This window comes from Lipophrys pholis, assembly GCF_963383615.2.
Source record: "Lipophrys pholis genome assembly, chromosome: 11".
NCBI classification, from domain to species: Eukaryota; Metazoa; Chordata; class Actinopteri; order Blenniiformes; family Blenniidae; genus Lipophrys; species Lipophrys pholis.
The window spans coordinates 6,897,336-6,917,680 of NC_137631.1; the positions used below are offsets into that span (position 1 = coordinate 6,897,336).

The 20,345-nt window shown below is 44.5% G+C and overlaps 2 protein-coding genes across 3 annotated transcripts; both read right to left on the reverse strand.

Annotated features, from left to right (window-relative positions):
* Window positions 1-6,364: 6,364 nt before the first annotated feature.
* Window positions 6,365-11,477, reverse strand: ppib (peptidylprolyl isomerase B (cyclophilin B)). The gene is made up of 5 exons (XM_080474964.1): window positions 11,141-11,477; window positions 9,563-9,676; window positions 9,302-9,395; window positions 8,813-8,997; window positions 6,365-7,347 (listed from the first exon to the last, which is right to left on the reverse strand). The coding sequence occupies exons 1-5, from the start codon at window positions 11,267-11,269 to the stop codon at window positions 7,225-7,227; spliced, it is 645 nt and encodes a 214-aa protein (XP_080331090.1). The 5' UTR covers window positions 11,270-11,477; the 3' UTR covers window positions 6,365-7,224.
* A 979-nt stretch (window positions 11,478-12,456) lies between these two features.
* On the reverse strand, window positions 12,457-20,147 carry adpgk (ADP-dependent glucokinase). Of its 2 annotated transcripts, none has more exons than XM_080475994.1 (8): window positions 20,014-20,147; window positions 17,380-17,614; window positions 16,502-16,727; window positions 16,358-16,420; window positions 16,145-16,265; window positions 15,861-16,057; window positions 15,244-15,342; window positions 12,457-15,144 (listed from the first exon to the last, which is right to left on the reverse strand). In XM_080475994.1, the coding sequence occupies exons 2-8, from the start codon at window positions 17,595-17,597 to the stop codon at window positions 14,584-14,586; spliced, it is 1,485 nt and encodes a 494-aa protein (XP_080332120.1). In that variant the 5' UTR covers window positions 17,598-17,614; window positions 20,014-20,147; the 3' UTR covers window positions 12,457-14,583. The 2 variants fall into 2 exon arrangements, with proteins under 2 accessions (XP_080332120.1, XP_080332119.1); XM_080475993.1 differs by having other exon boundaries at window positions 12,457-15,147.
* Between the last annotated feature and the right edge of the window lie 198 nt (window positions 20,148-20,345).

The following is a 20,345-nucleotide window of genomic DNA, read 5'->3' on the forward strand; positions in this document are numbered from 1 at the left end:
TTTAAAATACAATGGTCACATAGAGGCACGACAACCAAAGATAGGAGAGATAAGAAGTCGCTTCAAAGAACTCCTGATACCAATCAATCAAACCATCCATCCATCCAAAAAACACCTCTGTTATCTCTATATTGTTGTCTGTAATGCTGAACTATTTAGCTTAGATTCCTATCGTTGTCTTGAGTTTGCACTTTTTCATGCTTTTATTCTCTAAACTCTCTGTCTCCGTATGTTGCTGGTCCTTGATAACAAATTTAGTTTGTAAGTGGAAACTTGGCGGCGACAATAAAGACCTTGAACGTTGAAGCTTAGTATTAGCAACCACTTTGACCAGCAGCTTGGTCTCAGCCGGTAGAGGGTGTCGTCCTAAAATTGGTTGTTTCATCCCTCATCGGTGTTTGTCTATGTGCTGAAGTGTCCTTGGCAGAGACACTGAAGTCCGAGTTGGTCTCAGTGGGGTGTGACCACGAGGAGAAACCATTGGAGAACTGTGTTTTCATCCAGTGGAAACACACTTGACACTTTGTTATTCCTAGAATAGAGTAATTTATGATAGTAATACTGTTTATTCTGTACTTTAAGATTCACTGGACAAATACATCAAAGAATGAACCACTTATTAATGATTATGTCATGATTTGTCAGAAAATTCAATGTTGGTCAGTCTTCTTGGGGATTTATTGTCTGTGGATTAGGAATACAACATGACTGTCTATCATCATCTTTTATTGCTATATTTCAGTCGTGTGCAAATGAACAGCCTAAAGAATAGAACTAAAGAGGACAATTGAGCAACCATTCTGGGGAAAAAAAACTTCTTCAGCAGTTCAACCTCCAGGGTTGAGAATCTCTGTTTCGTGGGATAAAGTTAAGAGGAAATGCTGTGTTGTCTCACCACTAACCCTGACCTTACCCCTCCACTAGAAACGTTCTCACTAGTTTGCAAGACAACCCCCCCCCCCCCCCCCCCCCCCCCCCCCCCCCCCCCCCCACACACACACACACACACACACACACTTGCTGAGTCATTTGACGCCTGTGCTTTACTTGGATTTACTGGCGCTGAGCTTCGGATGAAACGCAGGCTCGCGGTCTCATGTAACTCCCATGTGAGACAACGGAGGGCCGAGTAGAGCCCCCACTTCAATTAGCACGCCATCTCTGTGGCCCCGTTGCTCCGTCTTCCTGTCCGGAGAGGTGAGCAAGCAGTAACTCTGGAGGAAGGGCAGGAGATCGTGGGAACCGGCGTGTCACCGCAGAGAAAGCTCCCTGCGACGCGACAAACTCAGCCGGCGAGCAATAGGAGGGGGAAAGCAACCAGAGAGGAAGCCCGAGAACAATGAAGAAATGGACGTGACACTGCCGCTCGACGGCAGGTCTGGGTGGGAACCCGAAAGTCTGCCGCGCTGGAGTCCGAGCCGCTCTCTCTGAAACCCATTGACAAAAAACAAGCCCCAGTTCCCACAGTGACCTTTCCCACGCTGCTGCGCAGATTGTATATTTATACTTCTCTTGTTGGACCGTTTCCCCTCTGACTCGTACACTGCCTGTTTGTCTTTCCTTATCTTTGTGGACGTGCCTCGGCTGTTGTTGTTTTGAACTTGATCTCGGCTTTATTCAGGCCGTCTCCGCTGCCGGGACTTCTGTGAAGTTGTCTCCATCGGAGCTGGCGACCGTCCCGGCAGTTGCAGGAAGAAGCAATGGAGTCGAAAAGTCTTTTGTAAAGAATCCCTTCCTTCATAATAGGAGGCGTTTCGGAACAATACAAATTCAGCGTTAAACTATACCGCCGGGCTATCTAACTAGTATTCTACAACAAAGTCACAATATCTCATTGTCATTTTAGCACTTCTTACATGCATGTGTGCAACTTCAGGGACGACTGCTGTGTTGAAGCAGCCCTCGGTATTTGATGCAGAGAGAAGCTTATAGAAACTGGGACCTCAGAGAGCAGTTTCATATTCCCGCAAAACAATGAGAGAAAATGCAAAGAAAGGCAACACCAGAGAGGCTCCAGGAATAATCTCTCGGTGTTGGAGGGGAAGCCCGACGTCTGTTCACAGCCACAGGATATAAACACTGAAAATAACAGTTTGCAATCAAAGTTTCACAAAGCAGGCTGACGGATCTGCAGGGACTCCAGAAAGCTGAAGATATATAAGGTGATAAATGACGAAGCTTCAGCTTCAGGTCGCTGTGGAGCATTCTCTAGTTCAGCTGCTATAGGTTTTTGCCCGTTTACACAACGTTTTCAAGTGAAAATGGAAAACTTCCGTTGCATCGTGGGTGTTTTTACAGGACAACGGAGCTCGGAGCCACCGACAACGTTTTGAAAACTGCTCCCTCGGTTGAATTTTTCAAATCTTTTTCGACTGTGTCTCCTTGTAAACAGGGGGAAAAGTAATTTTTGCGAAATGCTGCTAATAGTTCTTCTGTATGTGTGAGAATAGATGGATGATAACAACATTAACAAACTGAAAACACAACTTTACACTCTGACTACGTCGTTGTATAAACGTGGGAAATGCAACTTTTCTGAAATGTCAGTCAGTAGTTGTTCTGCACGTGTGTTACAAGAAGGACAACAACAATGTTTTCCTCCAGAGTGTCATGACTCTCAGTCCATATTCTTCTCGGACTTGGTACTTTCATAGCTGAGAATCCCAGTAAGAACAATCCAACGTATGAAAATGTCTGTGTGCTCCCCATTGTTCATGGTTACAGCTTATTGTTCTCTGCATATGTGCGTGTGGTTTTACTAAAACCAAAAACAGCACCCACTAGTGGCCCAAAATAAAAACGACATTGTTTTCAGCGTTTCTTGTGGAAATAGACACAATTTTCAAAGCTTTGCCATGTAAAGGTGAGACTTTTCTGAAACAAAAAGGCAAAAACCAATAGTTTTCATTGGAAACGTTTTCACCTAAACTTTGCCTGGGAAAATCTGTGTCTTGTCCTTTTCTCTTTCCTCACGCTTGATGTATTCGTACCGTTACAGGTAACTAACATTCAGTCTCTATCCTCTCTGCAGTTTATATGTTCCTTTCCACTGCTGCTCATGCTTGATTATGTGGATTTTTGTGTGTGTTCTTCTCTGTAGAAGTTGGAACTGATGCTAAATGAATAAAACTAAAAAGAATTAATGAAAAGAAAAGAACCAAACATTGCTAATGAGACATGTAAAATTGAACATGACGGTAAAACCTTTTCTTTGAGATTTTGGTTAAATTTTGCGTGAATACTGCATGAATACGACCATGCTGACGCTTATGTACAGAATACGATTTAGAGAACCAAATATTATGGTTTGACTTAACACTGGTACTAATGTAACTTTAGTATGACTGAGGCCCGTTAATATGAACTGTGAAAACAGCTTTGTTATTTATTTAACAGCTCCCAGATGGGAACATTTCTGAAACAGGAAAATCAAACTTTTCTGAAGCTGAAATAAAATAAAATAAAATAAAATAAAATTGAAATTGAAATTAAATTAAGTTAAATTAAGTTAAATTAAATTAAATTAAATTAAATTAAATTAAATTAAATTAAATTAAATTAAATTAAATTAAATGTGAATTAATTTAATTTAATTGGACTTTATTTATACAGTGCCAAATACAGCAAAGTCATTTGTTGTACTCAACAGTTTTTCTACACACATGTAAAGATCTCAGAGTGTTTGTGCAGCTCACTCTTTTAAGTTACAGAAACACAATACCAACTACTGGCATGACATACAAATTAAAGCATTTTCAGTGTTTCTGACCATCTTTATGCAAAATTTTCTGAAAAGAAAAGTTAAGAAAAAGCTCTTCAGTTCCATTGTTTTTGCCGTGTAAACACGGCCTGAGTAAATTTAGTGAAATGGTAACAGCTCTGACAACAACTTTGGCCAGTTGCTTTGCAACTCCCCGGCTCTTTTCATAGCTGACAAAAGTATCAAGGTGACTGAAACTTCAGAACTAGAAACTGTAATGGTAATTTTATAGTCTTGCTCAGTTACCAGCATGTAACTGCAGCTCTTTAACAACCAATGAATTGATAATGACCAATACAGTAATGGGTGAAGTAGCATTAAAAAGAATCCTTTCAACACGTAATAAGTGCAGCCAATAATGTAATAATATACAGATAAAACTGAGCATTTCTTGGAAATACCATCTTTTTTTTCTGTTTTTGTGCAGTTTCCTCATCAAAAATAGATATCGTGGATAAGATAGTATTCATAATCAAAGGAAACAAACTGTGTATATGAGATGTATTGGCTTTATCAAATTCAGAATGTCCAAAATTATTAAGGTAATGGTTGTTTTACACGTTATTCCCCACACTGAGGCAGGGCTTGATGATACTTGACCTAAGCATTTTATTTCACAAATATTGAATAACGCGTGTATGGATTGATTGGTGACAACTGATTTTGTGCGCCTAATGCCCATATTATTGAAAGGACTGAAAGGTTTTAATGTAAGATAGTGACAGATATGTTATTTTCTTTCCGTCGGATGGCTGCAGGGCAGGATGTGGACGTTTGGTCCTCCGCTGTGACCCCCATGCCTCTCCGCTCCTTGTTGTGATTCTCTTTTAATCTCTCTGACAAAGCCTCTTGCAGGAAGCTATGCCAGATATGTCCGGCCCGTCACGGCCTTTCCAGCAAGGCCGGTAAGGGAAGAATAACACAGTTTCACTGGACAATCCCCGATCGCCACAAACGGGGCCGAACCGAACAACAGAGGGTTTAACCGAGAGCTCGGTTGTGCCGACTCCAGGGAATTCTTTCCATATTTTGCTTCTGGTGAGTCATTCCATGCCTGAGTGAATCTGGGCAAAACAAGAGCTGGCGAGGCCGGAGAGCTCGCCAAACTGAGCTTCTCCGGGCCAGAATCCACGACCAAACATCACAGAGAGGACAATCGTGAGCCACATGTCTTCACAATACGGTCATATCCTCTCTCCAAACGCTGGCAAATTGATGCACGATGTAATGCAGCAGTGTGGTGGTCCGCTGTGTGGAGTTTGCATGTTCTACCTGTGCCTGGTCCTACTTATTTGGGTAATCAGTGGCCAAATATGGCGTGAGGGAGTGTGTGAGTGGTGAGTTCCTGCTTTCAGCCAAACTTTGACTGGGACCGAATCCCTCAGCTCTAAACTGTATGAAGTGGCTTTATAGAAGTTGGACTGATGAAGGAAGAAGATGATATTGAACTTATTTACTTTCACATTTCTTCCTGTTTTTTGCAGCCGCACTTTGCTGAGTTGGTGACACTGACTGAATAACGTTGCAGTAAATTTTGAGATGAGCGTTGCCTCTGTAAGATTTCGAAACTCATCCGTTCATCTGACCGATGGCTTCACCTTAAATGCTGACACCGTCATTCACACGTTAACATAATCCGAGTGTACCTCAGTTTTTATTCTAATGATTCATCCGCTCAGCCACATTTGGGTTACTTCCACCTGGTACTGAAAGGATCTGGCAACATGAGTGCACTACATTTCTCAGAAATGGTATCAGACATTTATCCCATTTGAAGAATCCTTGAAGCTTTGAGCTGTGAAATATTTTGGTCAGATTAGTGGAAATGTTTACGTTTATCGTCTATGTCATGCAGAATAATGGTGTTTATATGTACTCACTTTAAAAAGTTACAAAAGTTTTAAAAGGTTGCTTAAAAAGTGGTTGAATATTTAAATTTTAATTTCAAGATTAGTGAGATTCAGGAGATTAGAAAGAAAAGATTTAGACTCAAGTCAGACGTCGAGTGTCCTTTTAGGTTTTTCAAAATAAGAATCAGGTGAAATCTGAAATGTAACGACCGCAAACTACAGAGGTCTTTACTTTAATGTTGGGCTTTAGATTTTTCTTAGGCCCGACATGAGAAAAGTCTTTTCTTTTCTCTTTCCGTGAAGTCAAAACCCATCAGGTGCATTATTGGGCTTTCTTTAGTCACATCACATTGTCACATAACTTTAAAATAGGTCAAGGAGAAGAAAAACAGATTACTCCTGAGTGGAAAGTCAAATGGCATTTGATCTGCTTGCAAAATAGGAACTATAGCAGTGTGACTCAGACCAGAAGAAGCAGAAGAGACCAGGAAATGAAGAAGTCTTACTTTTTACATGTTTAGATCGCAGCAGGTCAAGGACTGTCTGAAGAAGAAAAATGTCCACTTCCGTTACTCTGGAAAACACAGCAAGTCTCAAACAAACAAAAAACAGACGCGGGTGTATGAATGGACGAAAGAAATGTTCACAGGGACAGCGTGGATGGGATATTTTGCAATGGAAGGGCGCCCTCTGCAGGTCATGAAGAGCGCTTCAGCTCTTGCAGGACAGGACCCGTTCTACTGTACTCAGCTCTCATAAGCATGTAGAAGGCTTTATTTTTCCTCAAACAAATGTAATACATACTATTTATATTTCCCATAAATAGAAAAAGTTTCATCAGATTAAATGCCTTTTAACAATTCATCCACGCCAAGGAATTGTGCGATGAAGTGCATGCTTCAGGCAGAAGTGTCCTCAATGTTTCCACCTGCTGCTTACACTTTTAAGGTAGATGGTTTGAATACCACTTATTATTACTGTGGGTCTTGGCAGGATGGGCTGAGAAAGTAATAAGTATATTTGTCTTCACCTTGCCAGATGCCGTATAATCTGTAAAGCGTTTATTTTTCTCCAGAATGATCAGAACATGCAACATTCCACAGTTGTGAATAAGCTGCTAATTTTCTAGTTCTATAGTTTCTTGGACTGAAACGTGCATTTTTAATCTGTGTTCCCTCCCACCTGTTGTCCTGCAGACGTCGTCAAGGCAGACTGTGTATTATGAACATCACACATCACGCTTCCAGGTTATAGCACCTCTAGTGGTCACAAGACGAATCGTCGCACGTTGTGTGGCTGTTCAGTGAACGCCGCTTCTCTCCAGATTAGTTGTGTTAAAAACAATTTACACACCATTTTAACAAAATGTGAAACCTTTATTTCCGATTTCATTCTTTTTTTTTTACAAAACAACGAACAGCTCAGTGCACTTTGGAATGCTCGTCGGTTTCTTTGAATGGACCCAGAGTGTCGTCGTGTTTGATCTTCCGGTGTGTTAAGACAGCGGCCACTTGAACGCCGAGTGATGACCCAAGACTTCCCCCTCCCCCGAAGTGGCACGCATAACTCCCCCCACCCACCCACCGCCAGTCCATTTTTCATCCCACCATCACTTTACTCTTTGGGGATGGCGAACGGTTTGTCCACGTCGATTGTGCCGCAGTCCTCGATGATGACGTCTTTGAGAGGTTTGTCGCGGCCGTCCGTCTTCGTCTTCTCAATTGTTTTCACCACGTCCTGGAGGAAGGAAACGGTTATCAGGATGTCAAATAAATGCACATAAACAACATCCATGCAGTCTTTTTTTTTGTTTTCTACAATCTACATTCAAGATGGATGCTGGAGACGTTACTTTGGCCATTTTTAACATCAAGGCAATGAAGTCATCGTTTGCCAAGAATTCAATACCAACTGCAGCAGTCTGACAATTACAATCGTAATAAAAACAAAAAACAACCTTTTTATTATTTTATCGGTTACTGTACGGGTCATATTTTTGTACTGTGGGGGTTAATTTTTCAATTTTCCACCAGTCTTGACGATCGTGCCAAATTTGGGGAGTTTCTGAGCGTGTTTAGGGGATCAAATTTTGGTCTAATTCCACGTTGGAATGATAAAAAGAATAATAGGGTCTACAGGTCTGCAGGCCTTCTGGGCTCGGTCCCTAAAAATAACTGCAATTTCAACAATAGTCTGCCTCAGTTTCACAACTTACAGATCACAGTGGATTTTTATAAACAATATTTACATCTTCTAGTTCGTCTTCACGTGTAGCTGGAACCAACATGTATAATAACTAGTTCATATTATGATCAGAATAACTTGTCAAATTCTCAAAATTATCTTTAACGTCGACACATCTTTACATCAGTGTAGCAGCCTGATCACCTGAACTGACTCGCCACAGGATACAGACGAAAAGTGCGCCCCTGGTGGGCAAATAAATATACTGCAGTTAATGTCATAAATTGATTCGTCTGCAACTTTGGGTCTGGTGTGCTATATTTGTGACCCTTTGAGGCTGCGGCTTCCCCTCGCCCCCAAAACTTCTTTGAATTTCGTGCCATCAGCACAGCTGATGAAGATGGAGCAACAAAATGAAAAAGGAAGCTCCAGAGGACGGTACTTTCCCAAATAAACTGAAGAACCCCGGCTGTATAACGCTCACATCTGATTGCTATGTTTGCACATCAAGTCATTTTAGAAATTCTGGGCTTTTATAACATTCTACCACTTTTTAGGCATTCAGGTACTGACCCGCACCGTTAAAGCAACAACAGACAGGAAGTTGCACCGTTGTTGCAAATCTTAAAAGCATTTTTCTGAAACGGAAGTGGAACATCGTTCACATAAACCAGAGGCGTCAAACAAAATTGACTCACCAAGCAAATTGTAAAATTTTCAAATAAAAAATTAAGAAACAAATTTCTTTAAAAAGGTTCTTGCATGTTTTTTTAGACACTTCACTGCATTTTGCGTCATTAACATTGGCTTTGTGTTGAGATTGTAGTTAATCTTACGAGTGGATTGGATATTGTGAAAATCTAGAAATTTCCATCACATATACTCCGCGGCAAAATAAAGAAAAACTTTCAAAGTTGAAAGTTAAGACGTGTCCCTCATGTCAACGGGGCCTCCGTGTTTCTTCCCTTCAGGGATCAATGGAGTCTCAAACCGAGTATTTCCGTAGTGCGACGCTCACCATGCCCTCCAGGACTTTGCCGAAGACGACGTGCTTTCCGTCGAGCCAAGTGGTCTGGATGGTGGTGATGAAGAACTGGGAGCCGTTGGTGTCCTTGCCGGCGTTGGCCATGCTGAGCCAGCCGGGCCCGTAGTGCTTCAGCTTGAAGTTCTCGTCGGGGAACCGGTCGCCGTAGATGCTCTTACCTTCACACACACACAAAACCAAACGGGGGGAAAAAATAAATAACTGAAAAAGTGGTTGATCTTTACACTTTAACTCTGCTGCTGCCAAATGTTTGGTTTCTCGGGGCGTGTTCACATTTCCCCCGTTTGATCTGGACCGGAGTCTCTTCAGGGAAAAACCCATTTCGCTTTGATATGACGTCCAGTTTGACAGCACAATGTCAAAGCTAAACTAAATTGGATGGATATCCGCTAAGCCAATACCCACATTATCAGTACACACCACCTGACGAAACATCTGGACTCTTAAAAACACAGATCTCACCTCCGGTGCCGTCTCCTCTGGTGAAGTCTCCACCCTGGATCATGAACTCTTTGATGACTCGGTGGAATTTGCTGCCCTTGTAGCCAAATCCTTTCTGTTCAGATCAAACAGGGAAGAAAAAAAAAAAAAAGACGCCGCCACTGAAAAGAGTCGATGGTAACCTGCCGCTTGCATTTTATACTTTAGACTCCATGGGAATTGGGGACATGGCAGCAGCTCGTGGGACACACATTATTATGTACTCCGCTTCATGTTTCTCACCTCTCCTGTTGCCAGGGCGACAAAGTTTTCAACCGTTTTGGGAACAGTTTTCCCAAAGAGCCCGATCACCACCGTTCCCACCTCTTCATCTCCGATCTTAATCTTAAAGAAAACCTACCAAGGAAAGGCAACAGTCAGCAAGGCACACTCATATTGACCACGTTTGTAAATGATATTTTACATTTGAAAATCATAGTTTCATTAAAGATGTCATATTCTCCAGCTTTTACACTTTTACGTGGTCACGTTGGTCCAAAAACGTTATAGTCAGTATATAAGTTTATTGTCCCAAATCCAGATTTTCATCCATTTGAATGTTGGATCATAGGAGCTACATTCAGAATCTGCTGTGTCTGCGTGACTGGCTCCGCCCACACATAACCATCTTGGGAAGAGGAGGAAGTACTTCCTCTTGTGGTGCCATGTGGCAGAGCAGAGCTGCTTAGTTATGGGAGGGTCAAAGGGAGGAGCCTACCTGGATTGGGATTGGCTAAACCCCTGATGACTTTATATAGGGTTTGATTTCTGATTGGCTCGTTGGAGCAACACACTTTTTTAAAAAACTGAAACAAGCCAGGGAGAGAGAGGACAGACTTTCACTTCTGGAGCTCATTCCAGGTATGGAGACACATATTACTGTTGGAAAACCATCGGGAAGTGAATTTTGCATAGTAGGATCCTTTTAAAAGGTAGTTCAGTTCCTCCAGTCGTCCCCCCGTTCTTGTCACGGTCAAGACGAACTATGTTCACGTCTCTCTTCATCAAACTACTTGATGGTTCGTGAAACTCATGTTTTAAGAGAAAGCACTGCATTTCTGCAACCGTACCTGGAGGCTGGTGTCAAATTACATGCACGCAAATGGTGCATACTGCTGAAAGCGAGCCAATCAGAATCAAACAGAGAGTTGGAAAAAGTGAATTGAAGGAAAGCATAAATGCCCAAGAGTTTCACGTTGAAAGAAATCAGAAATATTCAACTTTGGAGGAATTAAAAACATAAAAAAAAGCACAATAGTGAATATCCTGTTCATTATTTGTCGCGCAGAAGAAATATGCATGCAGGACATTATGCACAACGCATTCTTAAGCTTGCTGTGTCACCCTGGATTACATCTCCCTTTGCTTTGGAGCTGCATGATGGCCACTAACCAGCAGTGTTACTCGTTACTGCCGTGGACAGAAGCACAGGTTAGGTTACATCCATCTTGATAAAATGCAGTGATTTTCTATGTGGGAGGATTTTTGGGGCCCGAACAGCTTCATGTTAACAGCTGGAGGCAGAGGAAAGCCCAATTCATGCAGATGTGCATGAATTCAAGCTGTAAACCACACTAAGAGGCGTTTAACAGCCAGAATGATCCACATAACAGAAGTTATGTGGATCATGTTTGTGGTTCGGAGGAAGAACTGAGGGTTAAGAACTCAGGGTTAAGAACTGAGGGTTAAAAACGGAGGGCCATCTTAGTGACGTGGCTCTGCAGCTCCCGGTTAGCACGGCGGGCTAACTGCGAGCTAGCGGACGGGCTCAACTGATTTCTTCCTCCAGGACCGGAGCTAGCAGCCGGCTAACGCCCCTACCTTGGCCGTTACTTTGGGGCCTTTCTTCTCCGCAGATGATCCTCCGGGAAAGGTAAAGAAGATCAGGGATCCCACGATGACCGTGACAGCAACAAGGAACTTCATCCTCCTCTCGCACAGTCTAACCATCAACAAAGGAGCCAAACGACCCGGAGGGGACGGCCTGCCAGTCCTGCTACCTCTTTATAGGGTGGAGGTGGGGGGCGGGAGTGCTGGGGCCGTGTATCCGGGGGACGGAGAGCCGTATCCGGGGAGGAGACTGCTGCTGCTGCCGCCGCCGCTTCTCCTCCGCTCTGGCTCCGAGCTGCAGTTTGCGGCCTCCACGACAGCGCCGGGGGCGGGGCTTAGAGACGCACAGAGCTCCGATTGGCTCACGAAGCGGAGGCTGTCAGCCAATCAGAGGCAGACGCGTAAGAGCGCTCAGGAATGTGCGCAGTTGTCCAGAAAATCCATCCTTTTCTGACATGCAACGAATGGAGGAACGACTGCGTGATTCAATGTCCTAAATTCATGACTTCACAAATTAAAATGTCTTTTTTGTCAAACATACCTTGATAAGTGGGAAGAGAAAATCTTGAAATCCTACAGGTCATTTTTATAGTCCACTATTGTCTCTGTTACACTTTCAACAAATTCATATAGAAAAATTTGTTTGAAGGAATGGATTATTTTCCCCTTTATTTAGAATCATTAAAAAAAAAAAAATTAATTTGGAAAATGCGTCCCCTTGACTCATATTTCTCTATTTGAGAACCTCTGCCTTACAGCAATATTGTACATGTGTAGTACATTTAAATCTACTTGGAAAATAATGCTAATGAGAATCCAAGTAGGAACATAAAGACAAATCAGGGGTAAAAAAAAAGGTGTACCTGCTTTATGGAGGCATGAAAAACACACAAACTAAAAGTTGGAGATGATTTCTATTGAAAATTATTCATTTTAAATGTTTAAATAAGGACAAACCAGTACAATAATCCATACCACCACAACCAAACAAAGACTGTGTACACTTTTTTTTTTTAATGACAAACTACAAATAAATGAGTTGTCGACAGTTACATAACAACATGAGACACGGAGTATGTAATGAGAAACAGATTGTACTTGCTAAACATCGGGGTTTGGAGTTAAGATTACATTCACCTGCAACGTCTACTAGTGCAAAAAAAACAACTTCTGTTTTGACAAAACGCAGCTTCTTTTCCTTGTACGTTTGCATTAAGACTATTATTATTATTGCATGCCTTTCGAGGCAGTTTGAGGTATACAATCACAGTTCTGACACTTAGGTATTGTACAACTATCACAATGCAGGTGCGTCAAATAACTGGTCAGGAGGCGGGGTGGATTTCTGAGCTGAGGAGGCTCATGGTGGATTGATGGATCGTTTTGTTTTGTAGAATTTCCAGGCAGTGTCGTCGCATGGCAACTCCATGATCATTTTTAGCACTTCTGGCTCATGAATTGACAAATTGGAGATTCTTGGTTGTTTCCCCAGACTCTAATAACTTTCCCTCCAAAGAACTTAAACCAACAATCAAAACGAAGCAGTGAGTGCTAGAAAATTACAGTTGGGTAAAGATGAGCGTTGGGTTTTGCCGTGACAGGATTACCATATTTTCTGGACTATAAAACACAGTGATAATTTGCACTGGTGTACAAGATATTAATTTCTGCATGGCGTAGATAATCCTCGGCAAACAAGCAGTTTAGAAATTTTTAGCTTGAATTTTGTTCTGTAGTTATTTATTGATTTATTTCTTGCGATATCAAATACGGTAATATTTGAGGTTTTACTGTGTTATTTGAGCAGCATTTTGTCACAGTGCCATCTAGTGGTTGATAAGATTCACTGATTTATTCCTATTTTTGAAAATTGAGTCACATGATCAGCAAAATAAGCAAAAAAGCGACTTATAGTCCGGAAAATACGGTAGTTAATTTCTGCTCTGTATGTTTTCAAAAGGGTATCGGATAAGATGTATTTAATAAAGGCTCAGTAGAGTTTGCATTTCATCCTACAACACAGAATGCATCAGCATGTGAGGATTTGTCAAGTTTGGATTTATATTATATATAAAAAAAAAAAAAAAAAAAGATCGCCGACAAGTGGATAAAGGCCCCGTTTACACATGTTTCAAGTTTTAATTTCGGAAAAAGTTTAGCATCTTCATGGCAATGTTTCGAAAGCGATATCTGTCGACACATGAAATGGCCCAAACGCTGAAAACGAGATCGTTTTCATGTTGGGCCACTAGCAGGTGCTGTTGGTTGTTTTTGTAACGAAACCACACAAGAGCGCAGAGAACAACACGCTACAAACAATAACAATGGTGGTGGACATCCGTATGGACAGACGAAGTAGGATTGCTGTTCAGGGCGACTCTCGGCCAGAAAACTACCAGGTCCCAGGAGGAAAACGGACACGCCAAACTCAAGAAACGTTTTGCATTTTCACTTGAAAACGTCATGTAAACACCCAGAGGGACCAAAGAAGATGTCGGGGCCAATATCCACAAACAAAACTCAGGCAAAAAAATAAAAAAACATAATTTCTTTGAGTGAGGGGGGGAAAAACTCAGCAGATCCAAAACAGAGCAGGCTTTTGGATCCGTTGGGCTTTTTGAACCCATTAACTTTGCATGAAGAGAAAACAATAAGATGTTAAGGCTGAGAATCGGCTGTACAATTAAGAACAGAAAAGAACAAAAGTACAATAACCCTGATAACATGCGGCCTACGGCTGCTTTCCTCCAGCGGCTCTTATGTTAATTAGCTTGCCGAGTTTCACTGCATACGTAAGGATCTGCTCCATAATCTGAGAGTTTTAAAGTGTGATTAAAGAAAAAAGGAAAGATGTTGTTGCGTTTCCAAACATCTTTATGTTTTGGGAGTGTTTTGGTCAAAATATATATATATATATAAAAAAAAAAAGCATAGTCATCACATCCTCTTGGGACAAATAAGAATAAACATCAAGTATAGAGAGAAGAGTTACTACACGTGTTCGAGTCAGACGCTGAGAAATACTGTGGTGGGACGATTTCTCGAGTTTTCTACCGACAAGAAACGGATAGCATGGCGGTTACCGCGGAGACTAGAGCACTTCCAGTTAGTCCCACGACTCGATGATGATAGTTGTTGTTCTCTCAAGGCACAGCATACTGGAGATATGCAGGTCAAAGTGAATTAGCTGAGCCCAGGGAATTCTTTGGAGTTTGTGTCGATGGCTTCGAGCTGTGTGCGGTGCATAGAGTCGCTTCTCCTCACCGCTGGCTCAGGCCCAGCCTTAAAGGAGGAGGAGGAAGAGGAGGAGAAGGAGGAGGAAGAGCCGTCCGGCAGGATTCCAAACCGTCGCCTTCTCCTTCCAGAGGACGCCAGGGTCATGTGACTCCGGCCTCACGACTGCAGCGTCTCGGCTCTTCTCCAGGACAGCGGCCTCAGAACGGCTGCGGGCTCTTCACCTCGGAGTAAACTAGTCCCTCCGCCGAGATGGCGTCCCCGAGCCCGACTGTCCGAAGCGGGTGTCTGCACACCAGCACCGGCGTGAAGTGGAAGGTGACGTTCCCGCGGCGCCACACGGTGACGGGCTCGGCCGGGTCGAGGATCAGCGCCTCCCGCGGCTCGCCGTGGGAGCTGGAGAACTCCAGCGGCGCTTTGAGCTCCACCTTGCTGACGTCGACCGAGCGCAGGCCGCACGCCTGGCTGCTGGCCACCCGCGCTCCCGCCATCACCGCCGCCGCCTGGTTGCCCCAGTGCCCCTCCACCGTGGCCAGGATGTGGTAGGCCAGCGTGTGGAAGTGGATGCGGGTGAGGTCGGCCTCGGACGACGGGTCGCTGCGGCCGTGCTCCTCCAGGATCCACAGCAGGATGTCGCTGACCCGCCCCACGTCCGGGACGCCCTTCCAGGCGGACAGCTCGGCGTGCGGCCCCGCCCCGGCCTGGGACAGGAAGAGCAGCTCCTGCTCGTTCAGCCCGATGGAGCTCACGATGGGCATAACCTGCTAACGAGAAGCAGAGAGAGGAAGGCTTTAGTCACATTCGCGGAGGTCCGAGCGCGTCCTCCCGCTCCGCCTTTCAGGACTCTTTCCCACATGTACCTCCTGCATGATGCTGTTCATGAAGTCTTTGTCGGTCAGGCTCGCTAGCTCCAGGTGGATGGGAATGTCTCTGGGGATGTCAGATATGGCCGCCACCGCCTGCGGAGGAGACACAAAGTGAAATGTTGGTTGCATGGTTCAGAAAGTCAACACAGTTTATGTTAGTATGTTGTTTTTTTTTAACTTTGGTTCATCAAAAGAAGCCATTAAATTACAAACTTCTGCAATTTCTAGTGAGATATGATAGAAATTTGTTTGTGATATATTAAATGTTGATATCAAAACACTGCAATTTGAACTGAATTAACTAAATTTGAAATACAAGATTTGTAATGGAAGGTTTAGGGTTGACGTCCTGCTGCTGCAGCCATATTGGATGACATAAGTTTTAGCAAAATTGAACTTTGAATGCACATGCAAAGTAATCTTGATATAGGCAGCTGGATTTGTAATACACAAAATGTGCAGCTGACGAATGTTTGAAAAAAAATTCGATGTCTCTTATCTGAATGTACAAAATAACATAAATCCAATTGGATTGGTTGAGGTGATTAACTCTTTCTCCCTATGTACAGGTTAGAAAAGGAAACGATCCTACGTTGAAATAAAGAGTTGACCTCTTTCAGCCTCTGCTCCCACAGCGCTCGGCCCTGCCCCTCCATCATGTGCAGCCCCGACAGGACAACCAGGTCGGGCTCGAACTCCTCCAGACTGGCCACGAAGGTCTCCAGCGAGCTCATGCCGCCGTTGGACACGTCATGGGAGAAGATGAAGCGGTTGGCTTGCGGCGCCTGCGTGGAGCCCCACTGTTCGCCTGCGGGGTCGAACACATTGTTCCGTCACCTGAAGAATCTCGCCGAGGAGACGGATACTGACCGGGCGGCTGCTTCCTCGCCGTCACCTGCTTTGTATTCCAGGATGAGGTGGTACTCGTCTGTCTCCTGGAGCGATTCTGGAGGGACGACGATCTGCTCATCCAGCATCTCGTGAAGTTTAGGACCGACTGGGCCGCACAGCAGAACCTGTGGGCGGGAAACGTTCACACTGATGGAAGGTTCCCACGGTTTTATGAAGAACGAGAGAAGAAGACGCAGAAGAGGTTTGACAAGAGTACCATCAGGTCGGGGTAGGTGGCGAACTTCTGGCCGATGAGGGCGGCGTTTCCTCCCACGTACAGCTGGAGGAGCACAACAGAACGGTCAGACAGGCGACCACAGAACGATCACATTGGTGAATCCCTGGGAGGAGCGAGCCTTGCCTTCGCACCGGGGTACTCTGCGGCGGCGCGGGCGATCCTGTGGAAGACCTCCTGGTCGCTGAAGAAGCGCTCGGCCGCCGCACCGCGGCCCATGTAGTGGATGAAGGCCTCCTTCAGGTCCTCCTTGGAGTGCAGCACTTCGTGGTCTGAGCCGGCGCCGGGATCCACAGCCAGAGCCTGCAGCAGGCCCACTCCGGACACCACCACGTCCACGCAGGCATTCACCCTGCAGACACATTCACCCCGTCACTGCTACAACTGCTCAGTGCTGCGGTTTCAGCTCAGGTGACGGAAGCTATGAAAGCACTGTTGTTAGGGAAATCTTGTTTTGTCTCATAAAGAATGATGTGTATTTTTGCAGTCTGTGTTCAAGGAGGACCTGTGTCAGCACTCTTGGAACCTCTGTGCTGCATTTGGTGTTCTTCAATGCAGGCTGAAAACAACTCAGCCTTTAAGAAGGTGCTGTCTGAGTTAGACAAACTCCTGGACAATCATACAACGGTTGTATTGTGACTTTGTCGCTTCTTGCAAGAATAATGTAGTAATGTACAGTGAGATTCCTGTGTATTTTGTCTCTCTGAGGTTTTCTTACGAGGAAAATTCTCCAGTGGAAACGTTATACTTTCTAACGGCTGCTTTCGACCCACAGACTTTATGTTTCGCCGCCCTGTTATGATCGAATGCCACAGGCGGAGAGCGACAGTCCTCCACAGGCCAGAATCACCTTGTACACCCCATCAGAAGCAATAAAATCCTATTTATCTCTGAGTAGCGGTCTGTTTCGCCGTCTGGATTTACCCTGATTCATGACGGTGGTTCTCTCCGCATCACAAAAGGACAAAAACAAAGACGTGAACTGTCTCCACCCAGTGACTCACCCCACTGCCACTTTGCTCCACTGCCGGCTGGGTAAGGTTATGAGGGCCTCCCAGGCGGAGGAGATCACCTCCTCCAGGCCGCTCGGAGGCGACGTGGACGTCTGGAGGCCTGGCAGGCTGACGTACCGCAGGATGTGCTCCGGCAGCTCCGGGCTGCCGTAGTAGAAATATCCAACGGCCAACGCCAGCAGGGCCGCTGCTGAAGCCTTCCTCCACATGATGCTTCCACACACTCCTGTGCACGCACACACACACACACACGCACACACACACACACACACACACACACACAAGGGCTGGTCAGTCCTTCCCAGCACACTCATCGCTTTGTGTTGCTGCTGCTTTCTGAAGAGCCTGAAGCCCCTCGCGAAACAGACGCACAGCGAGTGAATCAAGATATTGTGATAATGCGGACTACAGATTGAAAAATGGATTTCTTCGATTTCACAGTCTGGCATCAACAGAAACACACACACAGTGTGCTCATCAAAGGTAACTAAAGAAAAATAGCTGCTTCCTCCTTTTGGCCACTAGGCGGCAGTGTGGTAAAATATCTGCAGCAAGATCTTCCAGAGAGAAAGTCAGCGACAAAGGGCATGAACGAACAAATGTTAAATTGAAAGGAACTCAAAACAGAAAGGGACTGCCAGACGCATCCGGTCGAAACATTTCAAAACAAAAGTCCTCGTTGACATTTTATTCACGATCCGAATTCTACGCTAGTTCGTGAATGTTGTTAATCCAAGACATTAACTCTAATCCTTTCTGAGATTCCGTTTGGGAATAGTTTCACGTTTACATGGCAATGTTTTGAAAACGATGTCTGTTTACGCAGAAATACTGAAAATTATGTAGTTTGCATGCCAGTCCACAAGTTGGCGATGTTGGTTGTTTTTGTAATGAAAACACACACACACACACACACACAAACACAGGAGAGGAAGTTTAAAGAGCGATCTTTTTGACATGATAAAATAACTCCTCGTCACTGAAGCTTTGAAGGATGATCTTGTTCTTGACTTGTTTCCAAGTCTGTTTAGCTTCATGAGGCTTGACCTGTAATAATGAGGTTAATAATAATGGACAAACCTGACAACTGCAGAAGCATGAATTTATGGAAAGCAGAACTACTCGTGCCGTCACGCTGAAGAGGAAATATTCCGACACAAAACTCGCTCACACGCGGAGCCTCAGAATTACTCAATGGAAAATATAGGACACGTTTGTGCCATAAAAATGTGAAATTGAGTGATCAGTGACGCGATGTCCATTTATATTGTCAGATGAGTTAATGTTGTATAATCTCACGAGGTTACACGATACCATATAGGGGATTTTCTGGCTTTTGATGCAGAAACAGTGTTACTTTTAGCCTGGTGGATGCCTTTGAATTCTTCCAATCTTCTGAGAATAATTCATCTTCCATTACTGCTCTGAAGGGTTTCTCGATGTCTGCGACTGGACAGACGCCACAAACTCCGCCCCTTTCCTGTGAACCAGCTTCTTGTTAACACTTATCAGGATCACCATGTCTGGGTGAGTTAACCAGGTAGCGGAGAGATATCCTGGGTATGTTAATCACGATTCTTCCAAATAACAGTTCTCTTTCTCTTGCTCCTGAATTGCACCGGCAGTTTGTTTTACCCGTCCATCACACGTTCACCTGCAGCTTCTCAGATTATAAAACATTTTGTTGACTTTTTTGGGGGAAATTCTTCCATAGTTGTAATGTTATGACCTCTGTCCTGTGGCCACCAGATATGAAATACTTAATACTGTCAATTAATTAAAACTGAGAAATGAGTCAACCACCTCATGTGGTGGCTTTTGTATTCAAATTGTAAATTTGAGTTTTGAGAGCAATGAAACAAATGATTGCCAGTCTTTTGTGGTGTGTACATTGTGCATGTTGATATGACAGTAACTACATGCAAGTTAATGTTCAGCCCCGGAGGCCTTAGACCTGATCAAGTCCCTTTAAATAGAAATGGGTTCTAGCAGCAGATTAATGAAACGTTTGATGGACTTGTTAAAACAGACACAGGATCTGTTTAACTTCATTTCTTCCATTTAGTTTTCAGCCTCTTTCAAGTAAACTTTAATTCTCGAAGTGGACACTTCCAACTGAACCCACACAAACCCTGAAATCTTTCAGTCAGACCCTTCGAGTGGCTGAAGTGATGAAGAGTTTAGTGGATTCAGCAGCACAGAGTGAGCAGTAATGGATGTTTGAGCAGTGTGTCGAGAGGCAGAGCTCCAGGTATGTTACAGGAGGAAGAGCTCCCCGGGGGACCGAGCTTGCAGCTCGGTCCCCCGGGGAGCTCTCCTCCCACCTCCCGCTGATCCGCAGCTCGGTCCCCGGTGTGAGGAGAGCTCACCGGGTTAAGTTACTGCTAACGTGGACACGTTCAGCCTGCTAAGCTAACAGGCTAACAGCAGCAACTGTCCCTTCCTACTTTATTCCAGCTAATCTGACACGAACAAGCCGCTTCAGTCTGACGGGTTTAGCCAATTTAGCGACGTAATCCGACACGGAGACACAACTGGCCATTTTTTTTTTTTTTTTTTTATAGGGGTGGGGGGAAGAAGCAGCCAAAAGCCGACGGACAGTTTGGAGGAGTTAGCGGCACGTACCGACACCGTGCGGGCTTCAAGTTAGTTTTACTCCGGAAGGGGAACCGGGGTCCGGCGCAGGCACTCTGTGGGCATCCAGTCCGGTGGATTCCGCCGGTGGAAGGTCAGCTCGGTGAAGAAGTGAGCGTCTGTAGGTACCGGTAATTGGAGGAGGAGGAGCAGTGGAGGAGGGCGGAGGAACACCGGAGAAGCAGCACAGCCAAGCGCCGAGCCGCGGCATCCGTCCGCCAGTATTGCGCATGCGCCGGTCCGGGGTACATGCTGCGTTCACGTAAGGTCTGTGATTTGTTTAATGACCGGACAGGTAACTTAATCTTAACTTAATGTCAGCC

Coding starts and splice junctions, on each gene's coding strand:
- ppib (XM_080474964.1), bottom strand. CDS start 11,269: ATGGTTAGACTGTGCGAGAGGAGGATGAAGTTCCTTGTTGCTGTCACG. Junction 9,677..11,140: donor GCCCCAAAGTAACGGCCAAG/GTAGGGGCGTTA, acceptor TTTCCTTGGTAG/GTTTTCTTTAAGATTAAGAT. Junction 8,998..9,301: donor CAGAGGAGACGGCACCGGAG/GTGAGATCTGTG, acceptor GTGTGTGTGAAG/GTAAGAGCATCTACGGCGAC.
- adpgk (XM_080475993.1), bottom strand. CDS start 17,597: ATGTGGAGGAAGGCTTCAGCAGCGGCCCTGCTGGCGTTGGCCGTTGGA. Junction 16,421..16,501: donor CAGAGTACCCCGGTGCGAAG/GCAAGGCTCGCT, acceptor GTGCTCCTCCAG/CTGTACGTGGGAGGAAACGC. Junction 16,266..16,357: donor CCACCTACCCCGACCTGATG/GTACTCTTGTCA, acceptor TCCCGCCCACAG/GTTCTGCTGTGCGGCCCAGT.